This window comes from Syngnathoides biaculeatus, chromosome 7, assembly GCF_019802595.1.
Source record: "Syngnathoides biaculeatus isolate LvHL_M chromosome 7, ASM1980259v1, whole genome shotgun sequence".
Lineage (NCBI taxonomy): Eukaryota > Metazoa > Chordata > Actinopteri > Syngnathiformes > Syngnathidae > Syngnathoides > Syngnathoides biaculeatus.
Window position 1 is genome coordinate 6,551,311 of NC_084646.1, and position 14,669 is coordinate 6,565,979.

The 14,669-nt window shown below is 45.1% G+C and overlaps 1 protein-coding gene across 1 annotated transcript in view; it reads left to right on the forward strand.

Annotated features, from left to right (window-relative positions):
- The window catches only part of scfd2 (sec1 family domain containing 2), a 121,991-nt gene that overhangs the window by 27,059 nt on the left and 80,263 nt on the right, over window positions 1-14,669 (forward strand). Inside the window, exon 5 of the mRNA XM_061825817.1 lies at window positions 818-993. Within this exon, the coding sequence (XP_061681801.1) occupies window positions 818-993 (176 nt within the window). The remainder of the gene's footprint in view (window positions 1-817; window positions 994-14,669) is intronic.

The window sequence follows — 14,669 nt, forward strand, 5'->3', positions numbered from 1 at the left end:
CCAATCTTTAGAACACGGAAAAATCGCTTCCCAATGTCTCCGTTTCCGCGATTTCCACATCCGCGACAAAAATCTGGCACGACGACGGCGGACAGCCGACTGCTTGTCTGCAGCAATGGCGGTCAAGTACCCGGATGAACAAGCGTGACGTCACGTGCGACCCAGCCATACGTTGGTGCCATCTCAAAAATGACAATTTGTGACGATTTAACAGTGAATATGTAAAAGATAACCGCATATGGTCAAAATGACCAAACCCAACGCTGGCCGAAGAGCTGTACGGACCCTGCGTGTTTTCAGCATTCTGGAAGGTTCTCCTCCATGTGTCCTGGTGCTGCATGTGTTTGGCCCCGTTAAAGAAAACACTGGCCGGCCCGAGTCCGACAGGAAATACTCCCACATCTGGTGCTGGTTCAGAGCATCAACATGAAGATGCGGTCTTTACGGGGGGGGGAGTCGCTTTGCGCCCCCCCCAGTCCTCGTACACGCCGGGCCTCGCCGTCCATCCCCTCGCGTCCCTGCATGTCTTCGCGGGACTCTGTAAATAATCCAAAAGCGGCTCAGCTTCATGCGTATTAGTCCCACTCTTATTAGTGCACCTCGGCATTGTGTTGACTCACTTGCGCGCGGGGTGTCGCTTGCCCCCCCTTTGTATGTATTTGTACTGTGACCACACGCCGCTGTTCCCATCAGGATCCGTTACCCGACTTGTGTGTCCTCTCCATCCTTGTGCCTCTCTGTTTATTTCCAAGGCACAAAGTTGCGGATTATGTATATGCTGCAGCGATAACACCGTCTTCTCCCTCCCTCTCTCAAGGCCGGGTGACCCCGGAACAGCTGTGCTCCTACGCGCGGCTGTTCCGTGGCGAGGCGGGGGCGCTAGAGAGTCACTGCGGGGTGCTCCAGCTGGGCCTGGCCACGGCGCAGACCCTCCGACACCCCCTGCTACCCCGCTGGGACGCCTGTCTGGCCTTTGAGAGGCTGCTGCTGCAGGTCAGTCAGTGCTCACCTCGGAACTCGACAGTGAACCTCATTTTATCGCGGGGGATCCGTTTCAGAACCACCGGCGATGGGTGGAAATTCACATTATAGTGGCCATGATTTTTAGTTATTGCTAGTTTTACCCCCTTCCAAACAAATTTAATACACTTAAACTCATTAAAATACACTCTGTTGAAAGTCTGCAAACTTAATGCTCAAGATGTCAAAGACTGGCTACCGACATTAGCATGTAGCTCTTCAAAAAACTGCTACGTTATCATACAACGAGCAACAATTTATACAGAGCCTATAACAAAAGAGTATTAATTATGGTATATTTAAACACTAAAATGTTCGGCCAAACCATCTCATTTTGTCTAATGATAGTCCGTCAGTTTTATTTTAAGATAAATCACAAAATGCCATAGACAGGTTAAGCAGAATTAGGATAGATGTTGCCATAATTGTAAGCCTTAAAAAGCTCCTGCTTTAGCGCATATAAAGCAGCAAACACAGACAGAGTATTGAACATTTTACCATAATTTCCGGCCTATAAGCCGCGACTTTTTTCCACACGCTTTCAACCCTGCGGTTTCTGCGGTGATGCGGCTAATTTGTGCATTTTTGTAACAGCCGCAAGGGGAACACTCAAGGGAAAAGGGAAGAGTGAGACCGGTGGAATACATGTGCCGAGGAAGTGACTTTTACCAGTCCGGCCCTGTTAGCGCTGCACTAGCGTGTTACTGCCGTGTCTCAGTAATTTTTACCGGTATGTTTTTTTTTTTTTTTTTTTTATAACCGGCCTTGTTAGCATGGCGCTAGCATTAGCATGTTTTTTTTTTATAACCGGCCTTATTAGCATGGCGGTAGCATTAGCGATGCGCTAGCATTAGTGTTAGTGATTTTTACCGGTTTGTGTGTATATATAATTTTTGTTTTTAAACCGGCCCTGCTAGCGTTAGCGCGGTGCAATTGTTGGCATTAGCGTGCCGCTAGCGTTAGCGTGATGCTAGCGTTAGCATTAGCGCGGCGCTAGCGTTAGCGTTAAACTCTGTGTACCATCTTTCTTTGTAAATATCTTGTTTCAATGTGGACTTCAATGTGGGAATTTGCAGCCTTTACACAGCTGCGGCATATGTATGTACCAAATGGTATTTCCTTTACAAATCTACTGAGTCAGGCTTATAACCAGGTGCACTCTGTAGGCCAGGAATTACGGGATATACAAACCCCGAAATGTTCAAATAAACAAACCATTTTTCCATCTCATGCTTGGTCCTTTTTGGTCCAATTTATGTCAAAAGCCCACACTGAAGGGCATTAAAGATGCCACTATGAGTAAACCAACAAACCAGCAGCAAATTGTAATTAATTTCTGCAATTAGCTATTCACACCTTCTGCTTGAGTAAATATTTAGCAGTGCCTCGTTCCAGGCAGGTAAGTGGGTGTCTGCGGTTTTGTTCGCCGGTGGCTAACGTGTTGACTGAGGGAGTTGGGGGGGGGACAAACGCTGATTGCGCTCCTGCTCACCAAGGATGTTTTGGAAGGAAAACATTCACATCCAGTAAACACCGCTGCGGAGGAAAAATGTCCAATGATGTTTCGCGTAAGGCCCGTTATGACTTGAACTCATCCCGAAAACCTTTTCTCCTTTTGTTTCGTCTTGTTCTTCTCAAACTAACGCGGGGCTGAGGCGCACTTAACCGACTTAATCAAAGTACATCACGGAAAAATAAAGAGGCCCCGGTGCCAAAAGTCGAAATTTGAAAACACGCTCGTAAAAACCTTCCCGTCCCTCAGCTCGAGGCCGCGGCTCTTTTTATTAAAACGAGGAGGAAGACTCCGGGGCTTAAAGTTCCAGCGTCCATTAACTCCGTGGCTCCACTTTGATCCTCTCTTCCATGGCTGGCTGCCTGCGCTACCTGAGTTTCAACTTTCTCAGCCCAACTCGCCGCGATAGAACATTTTAGCCGTCGGTCGTGCTTCGCAAATCCAATCTCGCAATGTGAGAAGCTGTCGTTGGCCTCCCTTATTAGCGGTAATGAGTTGTGTGCGCGCGCGGTAGTTTTGAGGAGTGCCGGGGGATTAATCGCACAACAAAATTGCGGGCCTGGCTGTTGGCGTGCGTTTGCCACTCGGGTCCTTCTGGGCGGTGGGAGTTCCTTCGGGGCCACGCCAGCTCTGGGCCGTGCAGCGGGCATGTCGAGCCGCTGACGCAAAGGGCCACCAAGTTCAGTGCTTGGATTTGAGTTACACCCTCTTCTATTTTGCAAACCTGCTCCAACATGGAGCAAAACACCAAGCAAAGAGGTAACTAACATGGATTTCTTTCCCAAATCCAAATCACAAATTCCACATCTCCACCCCCCACCCCCCCAAATACTTTAAAAAAATTAAAACTTACACTTTCCAAATACAGTGGTGCCTCGATTCTCGACCACAATCCGTTCCAGAAGGCTGTTCGAGAACCGGTTTGTTCAAAAACCGAATGAACCGTCTGGCCTTTTAAACTACAGTGGTGCCTCTGTTCGCGACCACAATCCGTTCCAGAAGGCTGTTTGAGAACCGGTTTGTTCAAAAACCGAATGAACCGTCTGGCCTTTTAAACTACAGTGGTGCCTCTGTTCTCAACCACAATCCGTTCCAGAAGGCTGTTCGAGAACCGGTTTGTTCAAAAACCGAATGAACCGTCGGGCCTTTTTAAATACAGTGGTGCCTCGGTTCTCAACCGCAATCCATTCCAGAAGGCGGTTGGAGAACCGGTTTGTTTGAAAACCAAATCAACGGCCACGCGAGTTATGTTATTTCCGGGTTCTTTTCGCGGGTTTGTTCGAATTGACGATCACAAAGTTCGTCATGGGTGGGTCGGCTGGTCGGGCCGCGCGCGTTCTGTTATTTCCGAGTTTTTCGACGGGGTTGGAATGCACAACAAAGCGCGTCGTGGGTCAGCTGGTCTGGCCGTACGAGTTCTGTTATTTCCGGGTTAGTTAGGGGTGTTCGAGCACCGATTTTCTTTCGAAAACCGGAGCAAAACAAATCTGGAAATTTTCGTTTGAAAACCGATTTGTTCAGGATCAGGGACGTTCGGGAACCGAGGCTGTACCGTATTCCTTAGTGCCGGTTATCGCACTTTCACTATGAAGAAACGGGAGAATATCATAGGAGGCAAGGCTATTTGTGTCATTTGAAGTTTGTCAAAATCACACATAGAACAAAAAAGAATTATGAATTGGATATTTCAACGCCAAAACGAGATTTGGAGTCGTGGTTCATGCTGTTGTGAGCTCATACCGGTTCCGGCGTGCCGGGTGACCTGAGACGTGAATGTGATCGTGTTTATTCCGGTAGGCCTCCTGGTAAATAGCCCCAGTTCTTCGGGACTGCCGTGAGACGAGGGCACGGTCTGAAAGGCTGGAATTGAGGAGGGTGGGGCGGATCCCTGCCTGTCTTTGGTGGCACGGCCATTGGGGTTGAAACTCAACAGACGCACTCTTTCTCCAATTCCCGGCACACCGCAGGGCACGCGATACCGAGCTTCCCATCAACGTTCTGCGCTCCCCGGAGCTCACCAAGCTAAACACGCGCGACCGCAACAAGCCACCCACAGAGCGCAGACGGGCAAGACGTTGACCCTTCATCAGATTTGCGTGTGCCAGCGGCGGGCACTTAAGTAGACTTTTCAGGTGTCTGCAGTTTACTTCGGTATTTCTTTTTCAATTGATTTCTTTGATTTTGTTTTTACTTTTACTCCCTAAGTTTGAAAACTGATATCTGTACTTTCCGCTCCTTACTTTGTCAAAATAGGCTCATTGCTTTTTTTTTTTTTTTTCAACTTGATGGTGAGACAAAAAAATGTCAAAAAAAAAAAGGTTGAGAGGGAAAGTTAAAGCGCTGTTGAAATATTTATTGATTGGGATCTTGGGTTTTTATGAGGCAGGAAAAAAAACGGGTGTTCAGAAAATCTATCGAACCTGAAATGTCACATAGAGGTTCGATTGTGGAAGATCATTATGAGCTGCTTGATGATTTTTTTTTTTTTAAAAAAACATTATTTTGCTTTACTAAAGAAGGACCTAGTCTCAGTTTATGCAGTGAGGTGTTGGTGATTAGTTTTTGTTTGTGTTTATTGGTCACACCACAAGTTCAAACATTGGGCGAAACCAAAGGTTGGGGTGGAAACTTCATCTTTTGTATCAGCTTCGCTGCCCCCCCCCCCACCTCACTTCAGTAATTACACATCAAAACAAAAGACAAAGTTATTGTGAATATGCCACCGCATTCAAAGAGTGCGTCAATTTTTTTTTTCACATTAAAATATGGCAGTGCTGTGAAAACTTTTCACTGTGATTTTTGTCAAATTTAGAGGACATATTCATTCTTTTGCTGGACAAAGATTTTAAAGCCCAAGTGTCATCCCTATAAACATTCTCAAATAGATATTGAAATGAAAAATACATATAACATTATTCACTTCAATGTCTGAACGAAAAAATAAATATGAGCAAAGAGTGCGTCCTCCAAGCGCAAAATTGCGGAAGTGTCATTCGATATCCAAGCGCTCACCCTATTGGTTGCGTCTCCTGCCCGTGACGTCACCTCGGACATTCGCCAATGAAAACACGCGGTGCACCGTAACTATGGGAGACGAACACGCCCCTTCTGACACGGAAGCTCTTTTCGAAGAAGAAGAGAACATCTCACAATCGAGTGAAGTGACCGGGGCAATATTGCCGTATCGTTTCGAGCCATATTTAGATGATATGCGGATCACGGCCCACCCACCTCTCGGCCCGATCCACCTCCGCGCGGCGGTGATAAAAACAACGCCGCTTGCCCGCGAGGGACGACTACGCCGCGGCCAAATCGCCTCCCCGTGGAATCCACTTCCGTGGCGGAGATGAGCCACCGCAGCCCGGCACTGCGACGAGCCACTCCGGCCTAAGCCGTGTCGACAAGGCCGGTGGCGATCCACAAGGCCTGCGGAGGCCGGACTTTAGCAGCTGCTGCACGGAAGTCTTCCGATGCACACATTGACACATTTAGCACCCCTATTTACGAATTACGCCCCCCCTCCCCAACTATTATTATTTTTTAGTAGCTGTATACACACCTACCCGTCGTTTGGAACCCACGAAGCTCTCGTCCTTTGCACCCGTGCAATCCATTTTTCGCGAAGAACCGGATCTTTTGGAAAAGTATGAAAAGCGAATCCATCCTCCAGAGTGTTCGAACAATATCCAGCAATACAACAAGCCGGCATTTTGGCTAACACAAAGGAACAGCGAGCTAGCTTCCCGCAGGTAAAACTAGTATAAATAGACGAGACCGCTTGAGTGCACTACTGCCCTGTACGTCACTTCCTGCTGCTTCTCGAAAACAAAATCCCTCGAGAGGATTTTCACGGCAGGAGTTACAAAAAGCCATATACGTGAAAAAAACAGCTGGGTTCATACCGGCTGCCGTTTTTTTCATTAATAAGATACTAAAAAAAAGTCGTGCATTTCATGACAGTGGCCCTTTAAGTACAAAGCGCAAGTACTCTGCGCCACGTCTGGTGTGAGTGCGTCTCCAAACGCGTGGAGACGAGCTCACCTCTGAGCCCGCGGCCGCTTGCACGACTCCGCCGGGATCAGCAGGGGAGCGTGCCTCTGCAAACATTCAAGCTCAAGAGTTATTAGTGGTCACTGCGCAGCAACAGACGCAAGGCTGCACAGGCCCCCGTGTCGCCTCGTCTCCCTCGGGGTCGCGCTAACCGCCCGCCTGGCTCTGATCTGCCTGTCTTGTGTTTGACATGAAATGTTGTGTATATACGCGCCAAAACCGGGGAAATAAAACAGCGGCAGCTCTGCAGCCTTCATCTTATCTAAGGGTGCGTTTGCGTCAACAAGTTTATGGAAATAAGTGCCACCAGGATTTGAATTTAAAATGCCACAGAAAACAGGATTTAAATTTGAAATTTAAAGTTATCACATTTTCAATAGTTGTATTTCAGTAGAACTTTTCAATGTTAACAATTCAACTGGCTACAATTCGCTGTCTAAAATTCACCGTCCGTACCACCAAGGAGGGTGACTTCAGGTCCGGACCGAACACCCAGCCAATCCAGTTACGCTGTACAGACGGTGAATTTTAGACGGCAAATTGTACCTGGTTGAATTTCAGATAGCAAATTGTGGCCAGTTGAATTGTTAACATTTGAAAATTTACACTGAAATACAACTATTGAAAATGTGATCACTTTACGTTTCAATTTCAAATCCTGGTGGCACTTATTTACTTCCATACAAGTTTCTTTTTTTGTATTTTTGCAAAGTGTTCTCATGTCTACATTATGCCTGTAAAAATGAGAAAAAAGGCAAGGTGATATCACCAACTGGTGAAAGCGTCCTTTGAAAATATTTGAAAATATGTCGATGTGCAGTATAGTTTATAAATTTTACGTGGGAATTAACTGGAATAGACTAAAATTTGTCTATTATGGAAGTACAATATATTGTACATGGGGGAAATATTTTTTAGATCCATCCATCCATCCGTTTTCTTTGCCGCTTATCCTCACAAGGGTCGTGGGGAGTGCAGGAGGGTGGGTACACCCCGAACCGGTTGCCAGCCAATCGCAGGGCACATCGAGACAAACAGCCGCACTCACAATCACACCTAGGGACAATTTAGAGTGTCCAATTAATGTTGCATGTTTTTGGGATATGGGAGGAAACTCCACACAGGCGGGTCCGGGATCGAACCCGGGACCTCAGAACTGTGAGGGCCAACGGTTTTCAGCTTACCCACACCATGCCGCCCATATTTTTTTATATACACTTTTTAGTTTCTATTTTGCAATCCTGACTTAATCAACCAGATATTATTCAAGTACAGTGATTCCTTGTCTCAATTTACGAGTTTTTCCAGTGATGAGCTGATGCTTGGTCAATTTTTTATTTTATTTTTTTTTTTGGGGGGGGGGGGTTGCCCTGTAAGCCAAAATTTGAACGAACCATTTAAGAGCAAGGAGCGCAATATATTTTGCGTGGATGTCTGCTTTTGACTCCAAAATGTTGAAACTGTATTTATTCTCGAATGTGACACCTTTCCATTAAATGGTAGTTCAATTCTTCTGCATTCCAATAAATTCACAGAATTCCCAAGGAACTTTTCCAGTTTGTAATATCTACCAGAAACCTCCCAGAAATTTCCAGTCCTCTCCAACTCTAGTCTCAACCTAGATTCCCATCCAACATGTCTATCTGAACCAAAAACTCCTGGAAAGTCTCAGCCAGAAGCATCCAAAATCAACTCAAACTGTTACTCTCGCCCCGGAGAAGTCATCAATTACTCGGATTTGAGCGCCTCCGTGACCTCCGCGGACCGTTAGCCTTCGGAAGGAGTCGTCTGCGTGACGAATTGCTTTGCTGATAATCAACATCACAAACGGCAATCTGTAAATGCTTTCTCAATAATGACGTTGCCGCTCCTTTCGTAGCTTTCCAAAATCTTGAATGTTTTTAAAATAATACGTAGGGTGTCCTCCTTGGTTGGGGGGGGGGGGTGGGGGGACATTTTGTAGTCTAATAATTCTTACATTAATTTTCGCTCAGATTTGAATATTTGACGTGAAATATTATCTGTGATTACTCTATGCTTCTTTATGGTGTATTATTACAGAGTGTTGTAAAAAAAAAAAAAAAAAAAAAACACATTACATGTTTGGGATTCTGCCGGGGAATTGCCTGACCCTTCACCTTTCTCCTTTGCGCCTCTCTCCTGGTCCGACGTTGACCTATAAAAGTCTTGCGGTATACACCCAGCAACCTTCCCGACTGACGCTAAACCCCCGTGTCACTGGGCCTGTTATTTCAAGATTCACGAGGTCGCGGCTATCGTCCAGAACGCTTTGCGCCCGCCTGCTCGCATATGAAGCATCTGGATCGCATAATTCCGACGGGTGACACGGGAAAATGTTGATATTGTTCCAAAGTTAACTTTCATCTTATCTGAGCGGAATGCCACAAAAGAAGTCACGCAGGAGGGGAGGGGTTTAAAGTCTGTAAAACCCCCAGGGTTCGGAGTCTGTCCCCGCAGCTCAGACATTCCCTGGACTTCTCCATCACGGTAGCGTCCCGGCTTGGAACTTGGATTGTTGCAAGAAAGGAGCGTAAATGACTCCAGGGCTCGAGTTGTCCAGAGTTGACCTCCTCCAGTCGCCCCACTGTTTAACAACCTCACAAGTGACTGTCTCCCCCAGTCCCTCCACATTTGGTACCTCTTGTTTTTATCCCCTTGTAGCCCCCAAGCTACAATGTCCCACTTAAAGAAGCCTGAAAGGTTAAACCCATGTCAATGACTTTGCTGTCTCGTCCTAGTTTGCCTCTGAAAATGTGCTCCAAATGATTTGTTATATTGAAGCTTTAGCTGCTATGAGTTGTAAAGCGACTGTGGGTTGACTTGCTGTCTCTCATCCAGTCAACGGGAATGGACGCAAGCTTTCTCTTTGGAACATTATGATACAGTCATGCAGACACAACAATGATTTTAAGGAAGCTACACTAATATTGAGTATAGTTAGATTGTGAAGAAACGGGTCCAAGCAGGTTGGAACAGTTGGCGGAAGGTCTCTGGTGTTCTATGTGACAGAAGCATCTCTGCTAGGTTGAAGGGCAAAGTTTATAAAACAGTGGTGATGACGTACGGATTAGAGATGGTGGCACCGAAGAAACAACAGGAAGGAGACCTGGAGGCGGCAGAAATGACGATTTGGAGGTTCTCGCTCGGAGTGATCAGGTTGGATAGGAAAATGAGAAATGAGCTCATTAGAGGGACAGCCAAAGTTGGGTGTTTTGGAGACGAGGTTCGAGAGAGCCGACTTCGATGGTTTGGACGTGTGCAGAGGCGAGAGAGTGAGTATATTGGGAGAAGGGTGCTGAGGATGGAGATGCCGGGCAAAAGAGGGAGAGGAAGACCAAAGAGGAGGTTGATGGATGTTGTGAGGGAGGACGTGAGGACAGTGGGTGACTTAGAGAGGAAGTTGCACCAGATAGGCTTGGATGGAAAAAGATGACACGCTGTGGCGACCCTTAACGGGACAAGCCGAAAGGAAAAGAAGAAGAATATAGTTAGATTGTCTCTCTAGATGTGTTGCTCCTCTGTTTGTTTTCGAATAGCCATGACTTTCAAGGCGACTACCGATGCTATCCGTCTGTAGCGTTTTCCATGATGTGTTAGCATTCGGCTATCGGACTATAAGGCAAAGTTATGTTTTTGTTTTAAATGCACAACATGTAATTCTCTTTATTTGCTGTTTAGTTTGCCGTTAACTTCAGCTGGAAGCCGCAACAAACAACTTGAAGGTTGTTTTTTTGAAGAATTGATCACTATCTGCCAAAGTGAAGTTCACGTCAGTGCTTGCAAGTCAAAGCAAAAAAAAATCAGAGGAACTCCAACTTGTATGTCGAAAAACTCATATCACAAAGGCACCACTGTACTTCTTTTTACACTTTTACTATTCAGAAAGCTTGAAAAATTGAGATGCATAAAGTAGCAAAGATTTTACATTATCGAAGGTGAATATTAATGACCAATTAATTCACTGAATGCAGCGCTTCATCCCCAAGCTGCCAAATTGCGCTCGTCCATTAGAGTGCAGATCCGTGCGTGTGGCGGATGCAGCCAACACGCGTTCGGACAAATTTGGTTGTTTAATTTCACTCTTGGCGTGTGGGCCGACACTCCAGACGCTCAACTTATAATTCAGTTTTTCATAATGTGTCCCGTTCAAATTTATTCAAATCTTTCTCGTATGATTCTGCATTTCCTTTGTCCAATTTCGTGCACATTGCAGCAACTGTTGCACATCCCCACCATCTGTTTAAAGCCCCCCCCCCCACCGCGCCCCATACTAAAAAAAACGGGAAAGAAGTTTATCAAGAAAGCGACTTATTTGTCTTCCTTCCTGTGTTTTGGCCAGAGATGATCACAGCTGATGCAGTTCACTCCCCAGGAAGACCCCCGGAAAACCAGTTCTTCAAACCCCCGCCTACTCCCACGCCCCTCACATCCCCCCGGTTACCTTGAGACGGCTGTGTTTACTTTGTTCAGCGCCGCTCAGGCCTAATGTACTATCTGTTTAATAGGCAGAGAGACGGCTGTTTATATAAGAGGGGGATCCTTTTTAACAAAGGTGATGGATCGGCGGGCCGGGGGGGGGCAAGACAAACTCATCTCACTTCCTGTTATCATTACCTTGCTTGCCGCGCTCTCTGTATTACTTATCCCTAATCGCCTCGCCGTCCCGCTGGCAGTGATGCGCACTTGTTTTCGTGTCCCCCGGTAAAAATCAATGAACGCGAGAGTCAATCAACCGGCTCCGTATTAAACCACTTTACGACTCGATTGTCATTTGCATGCGCTTGCGTTTTAATTGTTCCGCTAAGCGTCTTTCCTATTAATCTCGCCCGGTTCCCCGCCTCGCCGAACTGAAACCGTGTGGGAATTGCTTCGGTTTTAATAGCTGTTGAATTGAGTTTTAGCTTTGCGAAAGGCAATACAGCTTTAATTGGATGCCACCACACTCTTAAGCAGCATTTTTTTTTGTTTTTTTGTTTTTTTTTTGCTCCATCGCTCTCTGCATTGTTTTGTATAAAGTTGGAAATGTCCATTCTATTTTATGGCGGCTGTGGAGGCAAAGTTCTTTATGGCGTTTCAAATAAAATCGAATAAGCCTTTAATATGTTTGGTCTCAAGTGAGGATAAGTGGTACAGAAAATGGATGGATGGGGCGGGGGGGGGGGGGGAATTCTTTCACAGCAGTAAAGTGGGTCGTAGCAGCGAGTATGATGATATCCAAAATCCGTAAATCTGCGTACATTTCACTAGCATACTTACAACAACAGACAATGCGACAAAGTTGAACTTTATGGATGACTAAAAAGACACTATAATATATTTATGGAAGTGAGTGAATAGAAGCAGTTGTATGTAGTAAAAAAAAAATTATAAAAACAATCAATTTACAGTATGAATAAACATCCTACAATTAGATTACGAAGAAGCTATAACTGAAAACGTATGCATATGATACATGTACATATGCAGTCACTCACGTCTTGACGAGCGCGACCACGCTCGCGCACCTTCGCAGTCGCAAATCTGCACAGTCGAGCACGAAAAATCACGCGCGTAAAATTTGTTACGGGTAGAAAAAATAGATATTGAAAGACGCTGCTTATTTTGTGCAGTCTTGGCATTAATTTACGTGTTTATTTCATAACATTATTATTTCAAAACAAGCCTGCTCCTAAACAATCAATATTCACCCGGAAACAGGAAATGCAAGTTAACCGTACTGAAGTTAGGCCGAAAGCGCATGAAGGAAACCGGAGCACCCGGAGAAAACCCACGCGGGCACGGGGGAGAACACGCAAACTCCACACAGTCGGGGCCGGGATCGAACCCGGGTCCTCAACTGTGAGGCCAATTATTTACCAGCTGAGTCACCGTGCCGCCCCGTTTTATATCATGTTCTACTAATATCAGTTGAAATTGGAAATGATCATTTCTCAGTTTGAAATTTTTGTTTTCTATTTTAGTGATGTATTTGTTTATTTTAATTTTTAATTTACAGTTATGTTAATCTCGTCATTTATTTTAAAGTCTTGAGATTTCATTCCGCAACTTTATCTGCGGGCATGACTGACCACATCCGTATATTTTTCAAATGTGAGTGACCGATTTATGGATGATTAAAAAAAAAAAACAGTATATGATCTTTATGGACGTGTATTTGAACAGAAGCAGTTGTATGTATCCAAAAGAAAGGATCATAAAATGGGCTCTATATAAGCAGTTTATTAATGAAATAGATACCCGCAGTACTGTACTACACTACGCAGATGTAATCAAAAGGAGCAAGCAGAGTCAGAAGCTATACTATGTTGCAAAAAAATGTATTTACAGTATGAATAAACAGTCCACATTTAAATTACAAAGAAACTATAACTGGAAACATTTGCGCATGATACATGTAGATATGAGCAAAAGCAGCTAAATTTGTCAGTGTGATTGTACATCAACAATTTACCGTATGAATAAACCAAAACAATATAAATGTCATGTATTTGTATTTGAGAAATAAACACATCAGTTGTACTGTACTATGCATACGACACGGATTGCGGCGGCTTTGTTTCCAAACAAATTGTACGTGTCAATAAGTAGTCTAAATATTGTATAAGCGGTTGAGACTGAAATAAACATCTGGAAAAAATATACTATGATCAAAAAGTGCCACAAACTGTCGATAGTCTGTGTTGTCTACAGCGATAAACTCGAAATGTGTCTATATGAGCAGTTGAAAATGGAAATATGATACGACGCATCGGATATGTGCAGAATGACAAAAAAAGCAGCAACAACGGTCGGCACCATAAAGCAAAAGCGCATCAACCGTGCATGTAATATTTCCGCGGCACCGAGTGGTATTTGCACGAGGTGGTCTCGGCAGGTCGTAGGGGAGGGTCTCGCAGAGCTCTCCGTACTCAGTGAATCGGGTCAGTGTGGTTTGTTCACTCGGCCTGGTGGCGTCAGGCTCCATTTGGGCGCGCTCCAAGAAGACACCCGCAGACTTCTGGGATGTAAAAAAAAAAAAAAAAAAAAAAAAAATTACAAAACTCCCACAGTGCCGAGCATTCACCGTTTGAGATGCCGTAGAAAAGGCTCGGTAGCGAGAAAGCCCCTACAATGACTCAGTGTTCTGAACAGAACTGACCAGTCGGACGTGGTCCCCTCGCTTGACCGTTCTGCTAATCTAATTTACTCATTTCCCCCCCCCCATTTAAATCAATCAAAATGCCATTCATCTGTCCCGAAAACATAACACTGTGTAAATGTTAACAAAACATCGGAGAATGTTAAGAAACAAACGGGCTATTGGAAAAGTCCAAGTCAGATTTGTTAGGTCTCAAGTGAGTAGAACTGGAATCCAATCATTAACTTCCATCAACAAATACGCACGTCTCGTAAATTACGTTTTCCAATGGACTGGTCTGGAGAGGAGGGTCTCGCCCACTCTGATTGTGAATGTTATTATTATTAGTTGTAGTATTAGTATTACGAATATTAGTATTATTATATATGAGTGAATATTAATAGTATAGGTTTGTAAAGCACCATAATGACGTTACCTATCCCTGAAGATGGGGGCGTTAGATCGCTTCGGAATTGAGATCAGGACAGCTTTTGAGTAGAAGATTAACGTAATTCTCGGCCTACAGGGCGCACCTGGTTATAGGCCTCAGTAGGCTACCGCCCCGCTAATGCTAACCCTGTGCTAACGCTAACCCTGTGCTGACACTAGTCTCGCACTAATGCTAGCGCTGTGCTAGCGTTAAGATCTTTCTGTGTACCGAGGCTTATAACCAGGTGCACCAACGCTAGCGTCGTGCTAACACCAGCCCTCTGCTAACGCTAGGGCCGTGCTAACGCTATCGCGAGCACCGCATCACCGCATAAACCGCAGGGTTGAAAGCGTGTGAAAAGGCTTGTAGGCCGGAAATTACGGTAGATGTGTGAATTGTGGCTTATGTTTATCGTGACCAAAAGAAATCCCAACTTGTTGGAAGTTGGACACCTTTTGGCTCCTGATACTCAAAAAGATGAGGCATAATTATGATATGAAGAGAATTGTCATTATAGG